Genomic DNA, 23,098 nt, shown 5'->3' on the forward strand with positions numbered 1-23,098 from the left:
GCCGGCCCCGCTCTACAGGCCTGAAATTCCTCATGTCTGCTCTCCTCCTCATTCCCCACAGGAGATCAAAGCTGAAGGTGCTGGATTTTACCCATGACGTTGAGCACTCCAACTGGGAGGAGTGCTCGGAGGCTACTCCTGCACCCTTTGTCATCACTCACATGCTAGAAGAGCCGGAGGCGGACAAGCTGACACCCAGTTACAAAGAACAGCCTTAGCATCACCGAGAACCCGAGGAAATACACAGAGACCTTTTCCTAGGTGGTTTGTTTGGCTTCTTCCACCTGTCTGGGTTCCCCTCGTACATACTCCAGAGAGTCGAGAAGAACCATGGCGGTCTGCGCCTCCACTGTCAGACACTGGTCATTGTCCAAGTGCCATTCCTCAGCCTTGTCGAGATCCTGGGGATGCTGGAGCTGGAGACCATCCGGGAGCTGAGGCTTCATTACAGGAGTACGTTCTGCTCCCGTTCTGACCTAATCCAGTTTTTTACCCGCGCAAGGGTAAATGAGCAACCTGGGCAACCTCATCATGAACGACATCCCCTGGGATTTCCCTGCAGACTGTTTCTTTTTGCTGAGTCCACTGGGCCGCCTCTAGAAGCTCCATCTCATCTTTGGCTGTCTCTCGGGCCAGCTGCATAAGATGCTGAGTGAGTGTGCGACAAGTCCCTCTGAAGGGCCAGGGGCCAGGATCCCTGGAGTCGTCCCTGAACCCCGCTGCGTCGGAGCAGAGACAAGCCTGGATTTCCAATCCTGTGAGGCCGCAGAGTCACTGAGGACACAGACTGCAAGGCTGAGGTCTTGGACCAGCCAGTGGCTGTCGATTGCTATAGAAGAGAAAGATGCAGGTCTGAAATTGGCCTGTCATTCACTCTTTCATTCATTTTCACGCACTCAGTCCGTGCCAAGCAGACAGCTAAGAATGGATATGAAACTCTGACCAAACTCAGGGTCTCGTCTTCCTAGAGCTTATGTAGAGAAAGTGAACCAGGATGGTAGGTTGTCAGGGTGGTGTTTGAGGGAGGGAACTGCCCCCTCACCAATGTCTAAGCTCAGCTGATTTGATGAACTCCTTCCTCTCTTTTGTGTCTCACAGACTTCTCTGTAGCCTGCCCCCCCCACCCCCCCGAATACAGAGCTGTTCTCCTGGGGCCTGGTCTTTGAGTAAATAGAAGCATGGGGAACCATCTTCCCAAATTCTCCAGCCAGTAAAACCTATGCTTTACCATGTGTAGGAGCTATAGTTAAATTTCATTAATTCAGCCACACTTTGTGGAGCATGTGCGATAATTGTGTTGATGGGGCTTATTAGGAAGCTAAGGCTGAGAGGTGCCTGACTCCATAGTCTGCAAACAGAGAGGTCCCATGGCCAGCGGGGATGGGTTTCACTCCACACTCTGTGGTCTTAACCACTACAGAAGCCTGGCTCCCACCATGTGCATCCAGACTCGGGTAGGCATTGTGCCAATTTCTCAGGCCAGATTTCTGGATCTTTCCCAAATGTATCTAGTGGGACACTCGAGTTTCCAAGAAGTGACTGTGTCTGTCTGTCCACAATGGCCTGCAAAACCACTGGAGACGCTGGTGATCAATGGATGCAGGCTCATTGAGAATGACATCACCTACTTGTCCCAGAGCATTCGTGCCACCTGCCTGAAGGAGTTGGTTCTCTGTGGCAATAACCTGTCCCACACGGTTCCTGGGCCCCTCCAGGTTCTGCTGGGGGAGGTGTCTGGCACTCTACAGCACCTGAACTTGTGCAGCTGCCGGCTGAAGGAAGCCCAGCTCCGAACCCTGCTTGCCTGCTCTGTGCTGCTGCTCGAGCCTCCCCTCGCTCGTGTTCTACGACAATGTCATCTCCACATCGGGCATCACGAACGTGCTTCAACAGTTAGGAGGGTTGAAGGAGCTGAAGCGTGTGCAGTCCCCTGTTCCTGCTGAATGTGTTGTATACTTGGATGAATACAGGTGGGGGAAGCTCAACAGAGTGGAACTTGCCCGGGTGCACGCCAAGTTGCAGGAAATGTTGCAACCACCCCAGCGGGCCGACATGGAGTCAACTAATTCTACCTCAGTGGCCTGACACTGAAAACGCACAGCTGACCTGATGGGGAAGAGGAGCAGCATCTGTCCTGGAGCTGTGGTTGTGGATTTCCCGGATGGTGTGGCTTCAAGGAAAACTATCAAAACAAGAAAACACAACCAACGCTCCAGTGGGGACTGCTGTTTCTGGATCCAGCTGGGGCTCAATTCTTCATGAAATCGACAAGCACTGGTCAAACATGGACACTGTGCAAGTGTTCTGATGCTGCGTATAAAAGGACAACTTCGCCTGACACTGGTACTTCTAGTCTGTTTACCCAGTTTCCCTTTCATTATGCTTCAGTATTCCCACTTTGAACAACACGCAGTTGGGTGAGTTAATTCTCAAAACATTAGTTTATAAAGTGAGGTCAATGAAATGTTCATCAAAGGAATAGGTGAACGTGATACGATCAACACGGAGCGTTCATTCAACTATTTATTCAAATATTTGTTGACTTCCTGTTTTGTTCAGAAACTGCTCTCACCGGGAAGACGGTGTAAACATTCGGGGTGTCTGCTCTCCAAGAACTTAGCTTTGAAAGAGGATGGGGCCCACTAAACCAAGTCAGCAGACCCGTAAGAAAGCTGGTTTCAAAGGAGCGCTGTAAGAATGACAGAAGGAATACCAGTCTGATGAGGGCTTATTGGAGTTAGGAGCACTATGAGATGATTGAGAATATGCATCAGTCTCTGCCCTCAGTTGCTGGCACAGAGCTCCTGAAACCTTGTCATTTCCTAAGTAATAACACTAGGAACATCCTCTGTTCCAGCATTTGGTCTTTGACCCCCATCCCTGACAGAGGGCTTTTGTTCTTTTAAGATTTTATTTATTCATGAGAGAGACAGAGAGAGAGAGAGAGAGGGGCAGAGACACAGGCAGAGAGAGAAGTAGGCTTCCGCCCAGGGAGCCCGATGTGGGACTGGATCCTGGGACACTAGGACCACGCCCTGGGCCAAAGGCAGGGTAACCCACTGAGCCACCCAGGAGTCCCCAGAGGGCTCTTGAAAGCTTTATAAATTCCCAAGTGATAAGGGTGCTAGGATCATCTTTTGTTCTAATGAGGTGGCTCAGGCTGTGCTCTCAGATGACTCCCAGATGGGACTGGTCCCCAGAAAGATGAGGCCATGATTACGAGCTTGGAATTTTAGGCCCCATCCCTCATCTTCCAGAGCAGGGAAGAGGGGCTGGAAATGGAATGATTGATCATGCCTATGTGAGGAGACCTCCCTAAAACCCCAGTCATAGGGGATTTGGAGAGCTTCCACCTAGATGTACCCCAACACCACAAGGACAGAAACTCCTGCACGTCCTCCCCCCGCCAAGACTTCACCCTGTGTAAGTCTTCATCCGGCTCTTCATCTGTATTGTTTGTCCTTTTATAACTGGTAAATGTGTTTCCCTGAGATCTGTGAGCCACTGTAGCAAATTACTCCAACCCGAGGGGGTGCTCATGGGAGCCTCTGATTTGCATCCAGATCAGACAAGTTGTATAACCTGGGGACTTAACTACTATTGGCATCTGAAGTAGGGCGGGGGCGGTCTTGTGGGACTGGGCGGGTAAGTTGGGATCCGCCACTATCTCCAGGTGGATGGTATCAGAGATGTGATGTGACTGAGTTCTCATTGCAGGGAAAAATCGCCTCACGCCTAAAGTGTCAGAAGTCACTTGTGTGAAGAGTAACGGAGACACAGGAGAGACTCCCAGCAGGGAAGCCCCAGGTTTTTCCCTTTGAAGGAGGTAGACAGAACTGGGGTTTTCCTTTATAGCCCCTATTCTTTTTGAGGGGGGTTGTGGTGGGGAAGATCAGGGAATTGAGGCTTCTGTGTGAACCTTCTGATGACTCATAGGTGAGTGTTGAGAAGCACCCAGATATGAGGAGAGCTGGGGACACCCCTCCCAGGCGGAGAAATGAGAGAGACGGTGAGAAGGAGTCAAGGAGATGGAGGCTTCACTTTGAGTAGTATGGATAGGTTAACAGTATTTTTCCAATCCAGGAACTTGGAATGTCTTTCCATTTATTTGTGTCTTTGAAAATTTCCTTCATCAGTGTTTATAATTTTCAGCATACGAGTCTTGCACCTCTTTTGGTTCCTAAGTATTTTATTCTTGCTGTTGTTATGGTAGATGGAATTGTTTTCTTAATTTCTTTTTTAGGTATTTCATTGTTAGTCTTTCGAAATGTCTCCAATTTTTATACGTTGATTTTATATTGTGTAAGTTTACTGAATTTTAGTAGGTTTTTGTGGAAAGTCTTTACACTTTCCTACATATATGATCTTTCCACCTGTGAATAGATAATTTTACTTTTTTCTTTATGACTTCTATACCTTGTGTTTCTGTGTCTTGCCTGATTGCTCAGGCTAGGACTTCCAGAACAGTGTTGAGTAGCAGTAGTGAGAGTGGAGATCGTTGCCTTGTTCTTTCAGGTTTACCGCACTGGTTATATTAGCTGTAGAGTTTTCATAGATGGGCTTTATTGTGTTGAGGTTTTAGAAGTTTTATTGAACATGAGTTGGTGTTGAAGTTTGTCACATGTTCTGCGTCTGTTGAAATGATGATGATGTAATATTTGTGTCTCATTGTTTGTATTGTGTCTCACATTGATTTGCATTGATTTTGCATGTGTGAGGCCAACTTCGAATCCCAAGGATAAATCCCACTTGGTCAGGGTATAGGACTCTCTTGATGTGCTGTTGAATTTAGTTTGTTAGTACAGTTGACCCTTGAGAACAGCATGGTGGATACGGATGCCAACAGTGAGAAATCTGTATATAACTTTTGTCTTCCCCCAAAACGTAAGTACTAATGGCATACTATTGTGAGAAGCCTTACCGACAAGAATAACACATATTTTATGTTATATGTATGATATACTGTATTTATATAGTAAAGTAAACTAGAGAAAAGGAAATATTTAAAAAATCACAAAGAAGAGAAAATAGGGGTGCTTGGGTGGCTCCTTCAGTTAAGAGTTCAACTCTTGATGTCGGCTCAGGTCTCAATCTCAGGGTCATGAGTTCAGGCCCTGCATTGGGCTCCACGCCCAATGGAGTCTACCTTCAAGGGTGTGGGGGCACCTGGATGATTCAGTTAAGCATCTGACTCTTGATTTCAACGTAGACCATACATGATCTCAGGGTCATGAATTCAAGCCCCAGTGTAGACTCCATGCTGGGCATAGAGCCTGCTTAAGATCCTCTCTCCCACTCCCTCCCGCAACTTGCCCACCTGCACTCTAATAAAAAAGAGAAGATAGGGTCAGGGTACTGTATACATACTTACGTGAGTGTACTGGCTCGTGACAGGAATGGTGGCCCCGAGATGGCCATGTCCTGCAGCCTGGTAGCCTTGGCTCATCAGTAGGTCACTGGGTGGGTCTAAAGGTGGCAGCAGTATCTTGGAGGTTCAGTATAGCTGCCCCATCTGCCTGCTGGTGTACCACAAGCCATGGTCAACAGCTACTGTAGCCAAACTTGAGTGTGCTGGCCTCCAGGAGGCCATGGGGCCAGGGCACCACTAGGAGGAGGAGTCCACACCCAGCCCAGGAGGGGCCCAAGGCCTGCAGTCACACCTACTGCATGGAGGACTTGGGAGGAGGGATGAGGGCACCAGGGGTGTGGGGCTCTCTTTGCGGCACTGTCTCTGCCCTCTGGGCACTTTCTACTTTAGCCCAGCCTTCTACTTGCCAGCCCCAGGAGTTCAGCCCAATCACCCCATTAGTACATGATGTGACCTGCCCAGTCCTGGGACCTCCTGTGGTGGGCGGATGCTGGCAGCCTCACTGAGCCTCTCTAGGTACTCAGAAGGCAACAACAGATGGGACGTCTGTGCTAAAGGCCTTCAGTTTGGTCCTATGCGGTTGTAAATAAATGCCTTGTGGCTTAATGTTGGCAGCTCTTTGAGAAGCTACATTTAAGTGAACCCATGCAGTTCAACCCTGTGGTGTTCACAGATCAACTGCATATCCTGTTTTTTTTCTTAAACATCTATTTCTATGATAAAGGTTACTTTATGAATTAGGTACCGTGAGATATTAACGATAAAGCTAATATACAAAAAATTGTAACAACATGGCCTAAAAAAAGTTATGTGAATGTCTCTCTCTCACAAAATACCTTATTGTACCATACGCACCCCTTTTCTTATGATGATGTGAGGCGACGCAATGCCTGTGTGATGAGATGAAGTAGGTGAATAACGTAGGCCTTGTGACGTAGTGTTAGGCTACTGTTGACCTTCTGATCTTACCTCAGAAGGAGGAGGGTCATCTGCTTCCAGATCACAGTTGATCACAGGTAATTGAAACCATGGAAAGCAAAACCGTGGGTGAGGGGGATTACTGTCTATCACTGTGATGCTATGATGTGGGGTGCATGTATATTTACAAGTCTTATGTTTTACTTCTGGGTTAACCCTTTTATCATTCCATAATGGCATTCTTCGTTTCGTGAGACCATTTTTAACTTAAAGTCCATTTTGTCTGACATAAGCAGAGCCACCCTTTCTTTTAGTTACCATTTGCATGGAATATTTTCCATTCCTTCACTTTCAGTCTGTGTGTATTCTTCAATATACCACAAGTCTCTTATGACAGCATGTTACTGGTTCTTGTTTTATTTATCCATTCAGCCACTCCATGGCTTTTGAGTAAAGAGTTTAATGCTGGGGCACCTGGGTGGCTCAGTCGGTTGAGCATCTGACTCTTGGTTTTGGCTTAGATCTTGACCTCAGGGTCAGGAGATCAAGCCCCATGTCTGGCTCCGCGTTCAGGAGAGAGTCTGCTGGGATTCTCTCTCTCTTCTCCCTCTGCCCTTGACCTGCTCACATGCATGTGCACTCTCTCTGGAAAAATACATCTTTTTCTTTCTTTCTTTTTTTTTTTTAATGAGTTTATGGGCAGCCCCGGTGACTTAGCAGTTTAGCGCCACCTTCGGCCCAGGGCGTGATCCTGGGGACCCAGGGTCGAGTCCCATGTCAGGCTCCCTGCATGGAGCCTGCTTCTCCCTCTGCCTGTATCTCTGCCCCCTTCTCTCTAACTCTCACGAATACACTAATAAAATCTTTAAAATATAAAATAAAAAGTTTAATTTTTAACATTTCAATAATTATTGATGGATAAAGACTTAGTATTGCCATTTTGGTTGTTTTCTTTTGCTATTGTGTTCCTTTCTTTGTCTTTTGCTGTCTTTATTATTTAGTCATTTTTTTTATAGTAATTTGCTTTCATCTTTTGTGTCTCTATTCTGGATTTTTTTTCTGCATTGGTACCATGAGAGTGTTCTCAATGGCATCTAGAATGGTGAACCCTTCCCAGAAGTTTTCAGTTTACTTAGCCTATATCCATCAGAGGAATCACTGTGGCAGCTGTAGCCTTACAAATTTATTTATTATTATTTTTAGGTTTTTTAAAGAAATCTCTAGACCCAACATGGGGCCTGAACTCACAACCCTGAGATCAAGTCACATGTCTTCCAATTGAGCCAGCCAGGCACCTCCAAAATTTGTTTCCTAAATAATAAGACCTGAAAGTCATACTTATTCCTTGATCCATGCACTACAGAGCAGATGTGTAGCAGTCAGGAAAACATTAATGCCATTGTACAACTCCCGTCAGAATGTGTCTCCAAGTGTATCGTCAGCGGTGATATTTTGAAAGGAATCTTTTTTTTCCCCCTTGAGCAGTAGGTCTCAACAGTGGGTTTCAAATATGCAGTAAACCATGTTGTGAACAGGTGTGCTGTCATCCAGGCTCCATTTGTCGAGTACACTTAGCATAATTCATAAAGGCACTAGGATTTTTGGAATGGTAAATGGGCTTAGATTTCTACTTCAAGTCATCAGCTGCATGAGCTCCTAATAAGGGAGTCATCCCCTCCTTTGAAGCCTGCCATGACTTCTCTTGTGTAGCCATGAAGTCCCAAATGACATCTTCTTCCCATATGTCTGTTTGGTCTCTGTTGAAAATTTATTGTGGGGCTCCTGGGTGGCTCAGTCTGTTAAGCATCCTACTCTTGGTTTCTGCTCAGGCCATGATCTCAGGGCTGTGAGATTGGGCCTTGTGTTGGTCTCTGTGCTCGGCGTGGAGTCTGCTTGTAGTTTCTCTCTCGCTCTCCTTCTTCCCCTCCCCACTGTGCACTCACGAGTGTGCGGGTGGGTGCTCTCTCTCTCAAATCTTAAAAAAAATTTGTTTAGTGTAGGCACCCTCATGAGTTGTCTTAGCTTGATCTGGGTAATTTGTTACCGCTTCTGCATCAGTACTTGCTGCCTCACTTTGCACTTTTATGTTATAGAGATGGTTTCCTTCCTTCAATCTTAGGAACCAACCTCTGCTAGCTTCAGTCTTTTATTCTACAGCTTCCTTATATCTCTCAGCCTTCCCAGAATTGAAGAGCGATAGGGCCTTGCTCTGCATTAAGTTTTGCGTTGAGATATTGTGGCTGGTTTGATGTTCCATCCAAACCACTAAAATTTTCCCCATATAAGTGGTAAGATTCTTTTGCTTTCTTAGGATTTATGTGTTCTCTGGAATAGCCCTTTCAATTTCCTTTAAGAACTTTTCCTTTACATTCACAATTTGGCTCACTGGCACAACACACCAAGCTTTTGACCTCTTCTCTAGGGATTCAACATGCCTATTAAGTTTAATTGTTTCTAGCTTTTGGTTGAAAGTGAGAGATGAGGGACGCCTGGGTGGCTCAGCGGTTAAGCATCTGCCTTTGGCTCAGTTCATGATCCTCGGGTTCTGGATTTGAATCCCACTTCAGGATCCCTGTCGTATTCCTGATCTTAGGGGAAAGGCTCCCAGTGGTTCCCTACTGAGAATGATATTTGGGGTGGGCTTTTCATAGATGGCTTTTAAGATGCTGAGGAATGTTCCCTCTATGCCTACAGTGTGAAGAGTTTTGATCAGGCATGGATGCTGTATTTTGTCAAAAGCTTTCTCTGCATCTATTGAGAGGATCCTATGGTTCTTGATTTTCTCTTGCTGATATGATCAATCACATTGATTGTTTTAGGAGTGCTGAACCAGCCTTGCGTTCCGCGGTGAAATCCCACTTGGTCATGGTGAATACTCTTCTTAATGTATCATTGGATCCTATTGGCTAGTATTTTGTTGAGAATTTTTGCATCCGTGTTCGTCAGGGATATTTGTCTGTAATTTCCTTTTTGGACAGGTCTTTGTCTGGTTTTAGAATTAAGGTGATGCTGGCCTCATATAACGAGTTTGGAAGTATCCCATCTCTTTCTATCTTTCAAACAGCTTTAGTAGAATCTGCATGGTTTCTTCTTTAAACATTTGATAGAATTCCCCAGGGAAGCCATGTGGCCCTCGTATTTGTGTCTTGGGAGGATTTTGATGAGTGCTTCAATTTCCTCCCTGGTTATCGACCTCTTCAGGTTTTCTCTTTCCTCCTGCTCCAGTTTTGGTAGTTTGTGGTCTTCCAGAAATGCGTCTATTTCTTCTCCATTGCATAATTTATTGGTGTATAGCTGCTCAGCTCATAATATGTTATTATAATCCTTTGTATTTCCTTGGTGTTGGTGACCGCTCCATTCTCATTCCTGATTTTATTAATTTGGGTCTTTTCTCTCTTCTTTTTAATAAGGCTGGTTAATGGTTTATCTATCTTATTTTTTCAAAAACCAGCTCCTGGTTTTGTTGATGTGTTCCACAGTTCTTCTGGTCTCTATTTTGTTAAGATCTGCTCAAATCTTTACTAACTCTCTTCTTCAGCTGGTGGAAGGTTCATTTGCTGTTCATCTCCAGCTGCTTTAGGTTCAAGGTTAGCTTTTGTATTTGAGTTCTTTCCAGTTTTTGGATGGATGCTTGTATTGTGATGTATTTCCCCCTCAGAACTGCTTTTCTGCATCCCAAAGATTTTGAGTGGTTGTATCTTCATTCTCATTAGCTTCCATGAATTTTTTAATTCTCTAATTTCTTGGTTGACCCTTTCATCTTTTAGCAGGATAGGACCTCCAGTTTGGATTGCATCTCATTTAATTGATTTTTAATTTTGGACAGATTAGATCGAAATTCTACAGTCATGAAGTCTCTTGAATCCTTTATGCTTTTTTCCAGAGCCACCGGTAGCTTCATAATTGTGCTTCTGAATTGGCTTTCTGACAATGAATTGAAATCCAAATTCTGTAGCTCTGTGGGAGAGAGGACTGTTTCTTATTCTTTCTTTTGTGGTGAATCCTTCCTCCTAGTCATTTTGCTCAGTGCAGATTAGCTAAAAACAGCTAGTACAGGAAAAAGAAGAAAGGGGGCGGGAAACAAAAAACAAGAAGGGGTATCCTCTGATTTTATATACTGTAAGTGCCTAGACTTAGCCTTGAACCTTCTAGCGCTGCTTGGACAGGAACTTGCTCTTCCCCTGTCCTTCCAGCTGGTCTTCTGGGGGAGGGGCCGGCCATGCTGATTCTCAGGTGTGTGCACATGTGGGACATGCTTCGCCCCCTAGCAGGTGCAAGGCTCCGTGGGAGCTGTTTATCCCGTGAGGCCTCTGCTCACTGGCGGCCCCTATCTGTCCGAGGTACTAAGTGACACTAGGAGGAACAACAGAAGCAGCGGCCAGGGCATCTCCCGCAGTAACTCAGTCTGTAGGGGCCTGGCCATTCCAGGGGCGGTTGAGAATCGGTGGTTGACAATCAGTGCTGAAAATTCCCCGGTGCCAGGTTTCTGTCATGTAAACGTCCACCTAAACAAGGGTCAGTGGTGGAGTAACTAGGAGGTAGGACCAGGAGGAGGAGGATGGAGCTTTGAAAGCAGTATTGGAGTAGGTCCCAAAGGTGGTCCTGCGCATCCGTGTCGTGAGGGGCCTCGCTTTCACTTAGAGCTGTGTACCCCGCGGGTGGTGTGCTAGGAGTTTGGCGGCCGTGGGGGTCATAAGGGCCACCGTATCGGGACCGGCGCACTTAGGCTGTAAGGTTTTTGGGTATAGTTCTTGTAGCAGGACGCTATCCCCTGGGGCCAGGGCTTGGGGAGTATCTGCTGTGGGTTCCCCTGGAGTCGGGCTGACTGAGTCGCATGGGCCCGCAGGAGGGCTCTTAGAAGAGTTAGGTAAGGTAGGCAAGATAGGAGCAGAGGAGGCGGTGACGGGAAGATTTTGAGTGAGCAGGAAGGGCCGCCCACGAGAAGCTGAAAGGGACTTAGAGCCCACGGCCCTCTAGGGGAAGCTTTGAGCCTTGTTAAAGCCAGCGGGAGGAGGGTGGCCAGGACGGGCGGGCTCCAAGGGCAGTTTGGGGAGACGTCCCTCGAGAAGGCCGTCGACCCGCTCTCCCTTACCCGAAGACTGGGGTTTCCAGGTAATATTTAGGCTCCCGGAGACTTGCTGGGTGATGCTGGAGATGAGGCCGGGCCGTTGTCAGATGGTAGGGTCCGCGGGAGGCCGAACCTCGGAATGATGTGTTGGAGGGCTATGGTGGCCGCCGCCTCCGCAGTGTCCCGAGGTATGGAGAAAGCCCCTATCCACCGTGTAAAGGTGTCCACTGAGGCTAACAGGTAGGGAAAGGATTTATGGCGTGGCACGTGGGAAAAGTCAGGCTGCCAGTCCTCGCCAGGTTGGTGTGCGCAGAGCTGGGGATTGGGCCCCGCCGGGCCTGCGAATTCCCCCTCGAGCGTTGACCGTGGAGCAGGGTTTGCAAGACTTCGGCGCCTCTCCGGTAACCTGTGGCACATGTGGAGGGTGGAAAAGGGGTTGTAGGAACTGGTGTAAGGCCTTGGGCCCGACGTGTAGGGACTGCCGTATGTCTGAAACGATCATGGGGGCTGAAGGGTCTGGAAGAGCGAGTTTCTTTGGAATGAAGATGCGGCCTTTGTCCCTGGCGATTCCTCCCATCCTTTTGGGTGTCTGTCTGAGTTTCCTGGTGTGTGTAAGAGGGGGACTGTGGTGTGTGGAGGAAGAGGAGGGGAGCTGGTGGGGGTCTAAGGCAGTGGGTCGGGCAGTGGAGAGTCGGCTTTGTTGTTGCCTCGGGACACCAGGTCCTCGGAGGGTCGGTCCACGACAGTGGACAGTGGCTACTTGAGTGAGGTTGGGGGGTCTGAGGGTCTGGGCTGAGGGTCTCCAGTAGTTGTGAAATGAGGTGCCCATTGATTATGGGTGGTACCCTTGGTGGTAAGACACCCTCGCTCTTGCCAGAGGACAGAATGTGTGTGTGTGATGAGGGAGGCGTATTTGGAGGCAGTGTATGTGGTGTCCCGAGGGGGAGGGCAGCCGCCTCCAGGACGGCATCGAGGGTAAGCAAGTACGGCGTAGGCCGCGTGTCTCTCTCTGGCCGTCCGGGGCGATGAGAGAACTACCATCCACAAAGAGGATTCATTCGGTCAGGCTTCGGGAGGGCTTGATAGGAAAGTCCCGACGTGGAGGAGTCAGCTCCTGCAGGAGTTGAGGGCAGGAATGGGAGGGTTCTTTTTTTTTTTTTTTTTTTTTTTTTTTTATTTTTTATTTTTTTTTTTTATTGGTGTTCAATTTACTAACATACAGAATAACACCCAGTGCCCGTCACCCATTCACTCCCACCCCCCGCCCTCCTCCCCTTCTACCACCCCTAGTTCGTTTCCCAGAGTTAGCAGTCTTTATGTTCTGTCTCCCTTTCTGATATTTCCCACACATTTCTTCTCCCTTCCCTTATTTTCCCTTTCACTATTATTTATATTCCCCAAATGAATGAGAACATATAATGTTTGTCCTTCTCCGACTGACTTACTTCACTCAGCATAATACCCTCCAGTTCCATCCACGTTGAAGCAAATGGTGGGTATTTGTCATTTCTAATAGCTGAGTAATATTCCATTGTATACATAAACCACATCTTCTTTATCCATTCATCTTTCGTTGGACACCGAGGCTCCTTCCACAGTTTGGCTATCGTGGCCATTGCTGCTAGAAACATCGGGGTGCAGGTGTCCCAGCGTTTCATTGCATTTGTATCTTTGGGGTAAATCCCCAACAGTGCAATTGCTGGGTCGTAGGGCAGGTATATTTTTAACTGTTTGAGGAACCTCCACACAGTTTTCCACAGTGGCTGCACCAGTTCACATTCCCACCAACAGTGTAAGAGGGTTCCCTTTTCTCCACATCCTCTCCAACATTTGTTGTTTCCTGCCTTGTTAATTTTTCCCATTCTCACTGGTGTGAGGTGGTATCTCATTGTGGTTTTGATTTGTATTTCCCTGATGGCAAGTGATGCAGAGCATTTTCTCATGTGCATGTTGGCCATGTCTATGTCTTCTTCTGTGAGATTTCTGTTCATGTCTTTTGCCCATTTCATGATTGGATTGTTTGTTTCTTTGGTGTTGAGTTTAATAAGTTCTTTATAGATCTTGGAAACTAGCCCTTTATCTGATATGTCATTTGCAAATATCTTCTCCCATTCTGTAGGTTGTCTTTGAGTTTTGTTGACTGTATCCTTTGCTGTGCAAAAGCTTCTTATCTTGATGGTGTCCCAATAGTTCATTTTTGCTTTTGTTTCTTTTGCCTTCGTGGATGTATCTTGCAAGAAGTTACTATGGCCGAGTTCAAAAAGGGTGTTGCCTGTGTTCTTCTCTAGGATTTTGATGGAATCTTGTCTCACATTTAGATCTTTCATCCATTTTGAGTTTATCTTTGTGTATGGTGAAAGAGAGTGGTCTAGTTTCATTCTTCTGCATGTGGATGTCCAATTTTCCCAGCACCATTTATTGAAGAGACTGTCTTTCTTCCAATGGATAGTCTTTCCTCCTTTATCGAATATTAGTTGCCCATAAAGTTCAGGGTCCACTTCTGGATTCTCTATTCTGTTCCACTGATCTATGCGTCTGTTTTTGTGCCAGTACCACACTGTCTTGATGACCACAGCTTTGTAGTACAACCTGAAATCTGGCATTGTGATGCCCCCAGATATGGTTTTCTTTTTTAAAATTCCCCTGGCTATTCGGGGTCTTTTCTGATTCCACACAAATCTTAAAATAATTTGTTCTAACTCTCTGAAGAAAGTCCATGGTATTTTGATAGGGATTGCATTAAACGTGTATATTGCCCTGGGTAACATTGACATTTTCACAATATTAATTCTGCCAATCCATGAGCATGGAATATTTTTCCATCTCTTTGTGTCTTCCTCAATTTCTTTCAGAAGTGTTCTATAGTTTTGAGGGTATAGATCCTTTACATCTTTGGTGAGGTTTATTCCTAGGTATCTTATGCTTTTGGGTGCAATTGTAAATGGGATTGACTCCTTAATTTCTCTTTCTTCAGTCTCATTGTTAGTGTATAGAAATGCCACTGACTTCTGGGCATTGATTTTGTATCCTGCCACGCTACCGAATTGCTGTATGAGTTCTAGCAATCTTGGGGTGGAGACTTTTGGGTTTTCTATGTAGAGTATCATGTCATCGGCGAAGAGGGAGAGTTTGACTTCTTCTTTGCCAATTTGAATGCCTTTAATGTCTTTTTGTTGTCTGATTGCTGAGGCTAGGACTTCCAGTACTATGTTGAATAGCAGTGGTGAGAGTGGACATCCCTGTCTTGTTCCTGATCTTAGGGGAAAGGCTCCCAGTGCTTCCCCATTGAGAATGATATTTGCTGTGGGCTTTTCATAGATGGCTTTTAAGATGTCGAGGAATGTTCCCTCTATCCCTACACTCTGAAGAGTTTTGATCAGGAATGGATGCTGTATTTTGTCAAATGCTTTCTCTGCATCCAATGAGAGGATCATATGGTTCTTGGTTTTTCTCTTGCTGATATGATGAATCACATTGATTGTTTTACGGGTGTTGAACCAGCCTTGTGTCCCAGGGATAAATCCTACTTGGTCATGGTGAATAATTTTCTTAATGTACTGTTGGATCCTATTGGCCAGTATCTTGTTGAGAATTTTTGCATCCATGTTCATCAGGGATATTGGTCTGTAATTCTCCTTTTTGGCGGGGTCTTTGTCTGGCTTTGGAATTAAGGTGATGCTGGCTTCATAGAACGAATTTGGAAGTACTCCATCTCTTTCTATCTTTCCAAACAGCTTTAGGAGAATAGGTATGATTTCTTCTTTAAACGTTTGATAAAATTCTCCTGGGAAGCCATCTGGCCCTGGACTCTTGTGTCTTGGGAGGTTTTTGATGACTGCTTCAATTTCCTCCCTGGTTATTGGCCTGTTCAGGTTTTCTATTTCTTCCTGTTCCAGTTTTGGTAGTTTGTGGCTTTCCAGGAATGCGTCCATTTCTTCTAGATTGCCTAATTTATTGGCGTATAGCTGTTCATAATATGTTTTTAAAATCGTTTGTATTTCCTTGGTGTTGGTAGTGATCTCTCCTTTCTCATTCATGATTTTATTAATTTGAGTCTTCTCTCTCTTCTTTTTAATAAGGCTGGCTAATGGTTTATCTATCTTATTAATTCTTTCAAAGAACCAACTCCTGGTTCTGTTGATCTGTTCCACAGTTCTTCTGGTCTCGATTTCGTTGAGTTCTGCTCGAATCTTTATTAGCTCCCTTCTTCTCTTGGGTGTAGGATCTATTTGCTGTTTTTTCTCTAGCTCCTTTATGTGTAAGGTTAGCTTTTGTATTTGAGTTCTTTCCAGTTTTTGAATGGATGCTTGTATTGCGATGTATTTCCCCCTTAGGACTGCTTTTGCTGCATCCCAAAGATTTTGAACGGTTGTATCTTCATTCTCATTAGTTTCCATGAATCTTTTTAATTCTTCCTTAATTTCCTGGTTGACCCTTTTATCTTTTAGCAGGATGGTCCTTAACCTCCATGTGTTTGAGGTCCTTCCAAACTTCTTGTTGTGATTTAGTTCTAATTTCAAGGCATTATGGTCCGAGAATATGCAGGGGACAATCCCAATCTTTTGGTATCGGTTCAGACCCGATTTGTGACCCAATATGTGGTCTATTCTGGAGAAAGTTCCATGTGCGCTTGAGAAGAATGTGTATTCAGTTGAGTTTGGATGTAAAGTTCTGTAGATATCTGTGAAATCCATCTGGTCCAGTGTATCATTTAAAGCTCTCGTTTCTTTGGAGATGTTTTGCTTAGAAGACCTATCAAGTATAGAAAGAGCTAGATTGAAGTCACCAAGTATAAGTGTATTATTATCTAAGTATTTCTTCACTTTGGTTAATAATTGATTTATATATTTGGCAGCTCCCACATTCGGAGCATATATATTGAGGATTGTTAAGTCCTCTTGTTGAATAGATCCTTTAAGTATGATATAGTGTCCCTCTTCATCTCTCACTACAGTCTTTGGGGTAAATTTTAGTTTATCTGATATAAGGATGGCTACCCCTGCTTTCTTTTGAGGACCATTCGAATGGTAAATGGTTCTCCAACCTTTTATTTTCAGGCTGTAGGTGTCCTTCTGTCTAAAATGAGTCTCTTGTAGACAGCAAATAGATGGGTCCTGCTTTTTTATCCAGTCTGAAACCCTGCGCCTTTTGATGGGGTCATTAAGCCCGTTCACATTCAGAGTTACTATTGAGAGATATGAGTTTAGTGTCATCATGATATCTATTCAGTCTTTGTTTTTGTGGACTGTTCCACTGAACTTCTTCTTAAAGGGGAATTTTAAGAGGCCCCCTTAAAATTTCTTGCAGAGCTGGTTTGGAGGTCACATATTCTTTTAGTTGCTGCCTGTCTTGGAAGCTCTTTATCTCTCCTTCCATTTTGAATGAGAGCCTTGCTGGATAAAGTATTCTTGGTTGCATGTTCTTTTCATTTAGGACCCTGAATATATCCTGCCAGCCCTTTCTGGCCTGCCAGGTCTCTGTGGAGAGGTCTGCTGTTACCCTAATACTCCTCCCCATAAAAGTCAGGGATTTCTTGTCTCTTGCTGCTTTAAGGATCTTCTCCTTATCTTTGGAATTTGCAAGCTTCACAATTAAATGTTGAGGTGTTGAACGGTTTTTATTGATTTTAGGGGGGGATCTCTCTATTTCCTGGATCTGAATGCCTGTTTCCCTTCCCAGATTAGGAAAGTTTTCAGCTAGAATTTGTTCAAATACATATTCTGGCCCTCTGTCCCTTTCGGCGCCCTCGGGAACCCCAATTAAACGTAGGTTTTTCTTCCTCAGGCTGTCATTTATTTCCCTTAATCTATCTTCATGGTCTTTTAATTGTTTGTCTCTTTTTTCCTCAGTTTCCCTCTTTGCTGTCAACTTGTCTTCTAGGTCACTCACTCGTTCTTCCACCTCGTTAACCCTCGTCGTTAGGACTTCTAGTTTGGATTGCATCTCATTCAATTGGTTTTTAATTTCTGCCTGATTAGCTCTAAATTCTGCAGTCATGAAGTCTCTTGAGTCCTTTACACTTTTTTCTAGAGCCACCAGTAGCTGTATAATAGTGCTTCTGAATTGGCTTTCTGACATTGAATTGTAATCCAGATTTTGTAACTCTGTGGGAGAGAGGACTGTTTCTGATTCTTTCTTTTGAGGTGAGGTTTTCCTTCTAGTCATTTTGCTCAGTGCAGAGTGGCCAAAAGCAAGTTGTATTGGGAAAAAGAGAAAAAGAGAGGAGAGAAAGAAGGAAAGAAAAGAGAAAGAGAAAAAAAAAGGGAAGAAAAAGAAAAAAAAACGAAAAAAAAAAAAAGAAGAAAAAGAGAAAGAAAAAGAAAGGAGAAAAAAAGGGGGTGGGGGAAGGAAACAAATCAAAAAGCAAAACAAAACAAAAACAAAAACAAAAACAAAAACAAAAACAAACAAACAAAAAAAAGAACCACCGGGGAGTATCTTCTGATTCTGTGTTCTTTAAGTCCCTTGGCTTCTCCTGGAAGTTGTCAGTCTAGCTGGTGTTCTGGGGGAGGGGCCTGTTGTGCTGATTTTCAGGTGTTAGCAGTTGGGGGAGCTGCTGTGCCCCTGCCTGGTGCAGGGCTCGGTGGGGGTTGTTTACCCCGTGAGGCCGCAGGAGGAACAGCCCCAGTGGCGGGGCAGCTCTGGAAACCTGGAGTCAGCTCCGGCAGGAACTCCGTCTGCAGGGCCTGGAGGCTCCGGGGCGGGGCCGCTGATCTGCTCAGCTGGGGCAGGAGCCTCCTCGCTGTCCTGGGCCCTCCCGGCCTCTGCCTGTCCCGGGGGAGGCGGGATCCTGGGCTGTGTCCCGGCGCCCTGTGCTCCGGAGCCTGCGCTGGTGGATTCGCGCTCCCGGGCCGCGCAACCCCCTCCGCGGAGCTGCCGCCCGAGCCCCTCCGAGCTGCTCCTGGAACCGCGCAGCCCCCACCGCACGGAGCCTCTTCTTCTGCCCGAGCCCCTCCGAGCTGCTCCCGGGGCCCCGCAGCCCCCTCCGCGGAGCCGCCGCCCGAGCCCCTTCAGCTGCTCCGGGTCCCGCCGGGTCCCGCCGTGCGCGCTGCAGCCCTTAGGGAGCTCGGCGCACTCTCCTGGGCGCGCAGTTGCTGTTACTGTCCCAGGGAGCCCGAGGGCATCCCCGCCCTCCTGGGTCCTGCTCCAACTCCCCGCGAGCCCCTTTCCGCCCGGGAAGGTCGGTGCAGCTCCTGCGTCTCCGGGACGGGGCTCTCCTGTCCTGGGGACACTCGCCCCGGCCTCAGCCCGGCTCCTCGCGGGGCCCCTCCCCCTTGGTGGCCTTTGTTCCTTTATTTCTTTTTCCCCGTCTTCCTACCTTGATAGATGCGCGAACTCTTCTCACTGTAGCATTCCAGCTGGTCTCTCTTTGAATCTCAGGCCGAATTCATAGATTTTCAGGATAATTTGAAGGTTTTCTAGGTAGTTTGGTGGAGACAGGTGATTTGGAGACCCTACTCTTCCGCCATCTTGCTCCTCCGGGAGGGTTCTGTGTGAGTCGCGGGGGGAGTACCCACCCGCAGGAGGGGAGCAGGATTTAGACGAGAGGTTGGTGGGTGGTAGATGTCCGGGTTTTCGATGAAGAGGAGAAGATCAAGTTGGAGTCTAGCGGGGTCCAGATGAGAAACAGATTTCTGGCTCAGTAGATCTGTGTCCCAGGCGGTGAGAGGAGAAAACGGTGAGGGGCCTTGTAGAGTGAGTCTAAGGGCCTCCTTTGTCAGGGAGGCGGCCCCAGCCAGGGCTCTGAGACATGATTGCCAGCCCTGAGCGGCGACATCTAGCTGTTGTGAGAGGTACGCCCGTGTCCGCTCCGTTGGTCCTGTTGGCTGTACCAGGAGGCGAGGGGCCGAGCGGGAACGTTCATCAGTCAATAAGTAGGGAGGTTTTGGGGGATCTGGAAGAGCTGAAACGGGTCCCAAAGTAAGGCAGTCTTCCCGTTTGGAGAGAAGGTGTTTGACAGGGGAGGGGTCTGTCCGTGGCCCCCGTGGGGTTGGTTTGGCTGCCCTGTGGAGGGGTCGTGCCAGGAGAGCGGAGTCAGGAATCCAGTACCAGAGGAAACCCAGGAGAGCCAAGAAAGAGAGAAGGTTGTCGGCGTTCTGGCGGGGAGAGGGGAGGCCGGAGATGCTGGTGTTGTGGTAGGCGGAGGCGGTCTCCAGTGAGTGTTTTCGAGGTGTAGGGGTTAAGGATATACCCAGCTAGGTAACCGTGGGGGTGCAAAGTTGCGCTTTGGAGGGAGTGACCGGGTACCCTTTAGAACCAAGGAAGCTGAGGAGGAGAGCAGTGTCTTCCTGTGAGGAAGGTCGGGAGGGCCTACAAAGGGGAAGGTCATCGACTTCTTGGAGGAGTGTGCTCTGTGTGAAAGAGCCTTGTTGGAGATGTCTAGAAAGGGCCTGGCCAAAGAGATGGGGACTATCCTTGGAGTCCCTGAGGCAGGACCGTCCAGGCCAGTTGTCCTGAGGTATGTGTGTCGGGGTCTTCCCATGGGAAGGCCAAGAGAACGTATGAATGTGGGTGTGGAGGAGCAGTGAATCAAGAAGGCATCTTTGAGGCCTCAGCGTGAGAAGTGAGTAGCGGTGGAGGGAACAGTAGGAAGTGGGGCGTATGGGTTGGGCACCAGCGGGTGGAGAGGGCTAGCAGCCTCGTTGATGAGTCTTCAACCTTGTACTAGGCGATAGGCTCCAGAAGGTTTCCTGGCAGGGAGAATGGGGGTGATGCTCGGGGAGCTGTTGGGGATAAGGAGGCCGTGCTGGCCAAGTCGGTCTGTACTAGGTTTAAGTCCCCGTCGGTGAGTTTCCGAAATGGAGAATTGGGGCTGAGAAGGAGAGGAGGCGGGGGGGTTTGATCTTTTAAGTGGGTTTTGACTGGGGGGGTGGTGAGTGGCCACCATTGGTTTAGAGGTGTCCCAGACTTGGGGGTTAAGGGGTAGAGGGAGACGGGGGGCGTGGAGTGGAGGGATCAGGAGAAATGAAGGGTAAGACGAGGTGAGCAGAGGCAGTGGGTGAGGGAGAAAGACGAACGGTGGCCTTGAGTTTGTGTAGGATCTCCCGGCCGAGGAGAGGAGCCGGGCAGGAAGGAGTTCTAAGGAAGGAGGGTGAGAGGGGAGCCCGTCCGTGGAGTAGATGGAGGTGCCATCAGTTCCCACCACCACCACCACTGGAGAGGGGAACCCGGCACCCGAGTGGAAGGCAGAATGGAGCCAGTCGCCCCGTGTCCAGCAGGAAAGAGACGGACTTCCCCGCTCCCGGGAGCAGGACCCCACGTTGTGCCCCAGGTAGCAAATCCGAGAAAGCCCCCAGGAGCCGACACCGATGCAAACACACGAGGGTTTCTTTACAAGCTCGAGCTTGGGTCCAAGTGTACCCGACACGGCGGAGCAGGGACTTGGACCCCGGGGCTCAGAGGCGTAGCAGTTTACGGGGGCCAGTGGCCCACGGGATTGTAACACACACAGAAGGTTGCACAGTCATGTGAGTCCGCCCGCAACTGGGGGCCAGTTGACTCCCAGTTTACCCTACCTATGGTGACCGTTTGAACTGGCCTATCACTCTGGTCAGAATTGGCGCGCAGTGTTGGGGGGCACAAGCGGGGGTTACGTTTTCATGATCTGATTTCGGGTAAGGGTGTGCTCAGTGGCTTGACTAGGGTGGGGCAGCGCCTTAAGCAATAAGCAGGTCCTGTGGGGGTCATAGCAGGAGGTGGCGGGTGCAGCAGAAAATGGAGTTAGTCCTGCTCCGCTTGTCCAGGGGCAGGGGATTTTTGTTAAATTCCCTGGGTCCCACACCCCAGGCTCGGCCTGGGTTAGGGGGTGTCCGAGTCTGGGCCCCGCGAGTCGTGGTCCAGTCCGAGTAGTCGGAAGGTTGGACTTTGCGGCTCAGGGTTGCCTCCGTGTGGAGGCGCCGAGGATGCCCCGAGACCAGGGCAGGCGGATTTCCAGTGGCCCGTCACTCGACATCGCGGGCCTGGCCGCGTCGGCTCCGTGATCCTGGGACATGGACGGGCCCGGTGTCCCTCGGTGCCGCGTCTGACGCAAGCCCCAGGCGGGATGCGGTGGGGTGCCCCTCTGTGTGCCTCCCGGAGCCCGCCGGCCGCAGGGCTGCCAGCGAGGCTGGGGTGTGGAGTTGCACCTGCACCTGCAGCTGCAGTCTGGCCTGCCCCTGCGGTTCAGCCGCTCTTCGTCTCGGGTGTTCAAGACGTTCAATGCCATGGTCGGCAGGTCGGGAATGGGAGTTTGGGGACCCTCTTCGGCCTTCTTGAATTTTTTTTTCCGGGTATCGGGGAGGACTGAGAGAGAAAATGCGTCGCCACCACAGTAGCCCTGGACGGGGCCGGGGAGGCAGGGTCCAGGCGAGGGTACTGGGTTACAGCCTCAGCGAGCCTCTGAAGGCAAAGAGCAGGCTTCTCATCTGGGTTCTGAGCGACTTGCCGGACCCTAGCGTAGTTGACAGACAGCCCTGTTAGAGACCGCCCGCGTGCCAGCGTGGAGACAGTGGACGTGGGGCGGCGGCGGCGGCGGCGGCGGCGGCCCCCCCCCTCCCGGCCCGTCTGCTAAGGGCGTGCGGGATCCTCGGCGGGAACCGCCCGAGCACCGATTGGCACAGCCCCGTCGGTGAAACGGACCCGGCCGGCGTGTTGTCGGGCGGCAGCCTGCATTCGCTCCCTGTCCTCTGGTGGAAGGGGGGTGGTCTGCAGCACATGCAAATCCTGCCAAGTCAAGCAAGCCCTCTGCCTGGGCCAAATACTGAATTCTTGGCTGCAGTCCCGGGTTAGCAGAGTAAGAGCCCAGCCCCCTTTTCCATGTGGGAAAGGTCCTGAAGGGAGAAAGCGTGGACCCGAACAATCCCTTCAGCTCCCACCACCTGTCGCAGGGGGCCGGCCAGGTCAGGGGAGGCGAGACCTTGTGGGATCTTGTGCACCTGGATCGGAGGGGAGGTAGGGGGGTGAAGGTTGGGGGTCAGAAACGGGTAAGGAGGTGTGTGGTTGGGAGGCAGGAGGAGGAGAAGGGGGCAGGGGGCAGGGCTGGCGTTCCCCTAGTAGGTGTTCGGGCCAGGGTGTCAGGGGACCCTGAGACAGGGGAAGGGGGAAAGGATTCGGGGGCTCTTGGAGCTGAGGGAATGGGTGGAGGGGGCGGAGGGAGCGGCTCCCGCGCCGAAAGGACCTGGGTCGTGGAACATTGGGAGCAGAGAGAGGGGCGAGAGCGGAGGTCCCAGAAAGCCTGCATGTCTGGGACCTTGGTCCGCTTGCCCTGAGGTCTAGAGATTGTCCTGGGCCGTGAGAATTTGGTAGTCAGAAGTACCCTCAGGGGCCGTGGAGACTGATTGTCCAGGTAATATTGGGGCCGGGCCACCGTAGAGAAATGAATGAGGCTGAGGCGGCGCCTTTTCAGGTCCTGGGAAAGGCCCCGGGTTTTCTTTCTTTTCTTTTTTTTTAAGTTTTTATTTATTTATGATAGTCACACAGAGAGAGAGAGGGGGTGGGTGGCAGAGACACAAGCAGAGGGAGAAGCAGGCTCCATGCACCGGGAGCCTGACGTGGGATTCGGTGCCGGGTCTCCAGGATCGGACCCTGGGTCAAAGGCAGGCGCCAGACCGCTGCGCCACCCAGGGATCCCGGCCCCGGGTTTTGAAATTGGACAGTAGACAACCCGTCGGAGTTTCGGGGTCACATTGGGATTGGGCAGTTCCATGATTCGCACCGGGTAACCCGGAGACTGAAGACAGGCGTCCCCGTTTGCAGCCCAGGGTCAC

General features: G+C 49.0%; 1 protein-coding gene across 15 annotated transcripts in view; it reads left to right on the forward strand.

The window, feature by feature from the left end:
- Nucleotides 1–23,098, forward strand: part of LOC140629650 (melanoma antigen preferentially expressed in tumors-like) — a 114,047-nt gene that overhangs the window by 8,536 nt on the left and 82,413 nt on the right. For 13 of the 15 annotated variants that reach the window (XR_012027466.1, XR_012027467.1, XR_012027469.1 and 10 more), the window contains one exon: nucleotides 62–3,826. Coding sequence is in view for 2 of the 15 variants with exons in the window: in XM_072819157.1 (XP_072675258.1) it covers nucleotides 62–218 (157 nt within the window). In the remaining 13 variants the exon portion in view is untranslated. The remainder of the gene's footprint in view (nucleotides 1–61; nucleotides 3,827–23,098) is intronic. The other 2 variants (XR_012027468.1, XM_072819158.1) reach the window with 2 other exon arrangements.

Source organism: Canis lupus (genome assembly GCF_048164855.1).
Source record: "Canis lupus baileyi chromosome 27 unlocalized genomic scaffold, mCanLup2.hap1 SUPER_27_unloc_5, whole genome shotgun sequence".
NCBI classification, from domain to species: Eukaryota; Metazoa; Chordata; class Mammalia; order Carnivora; family Canidae; genus Canis; species Canis lupus.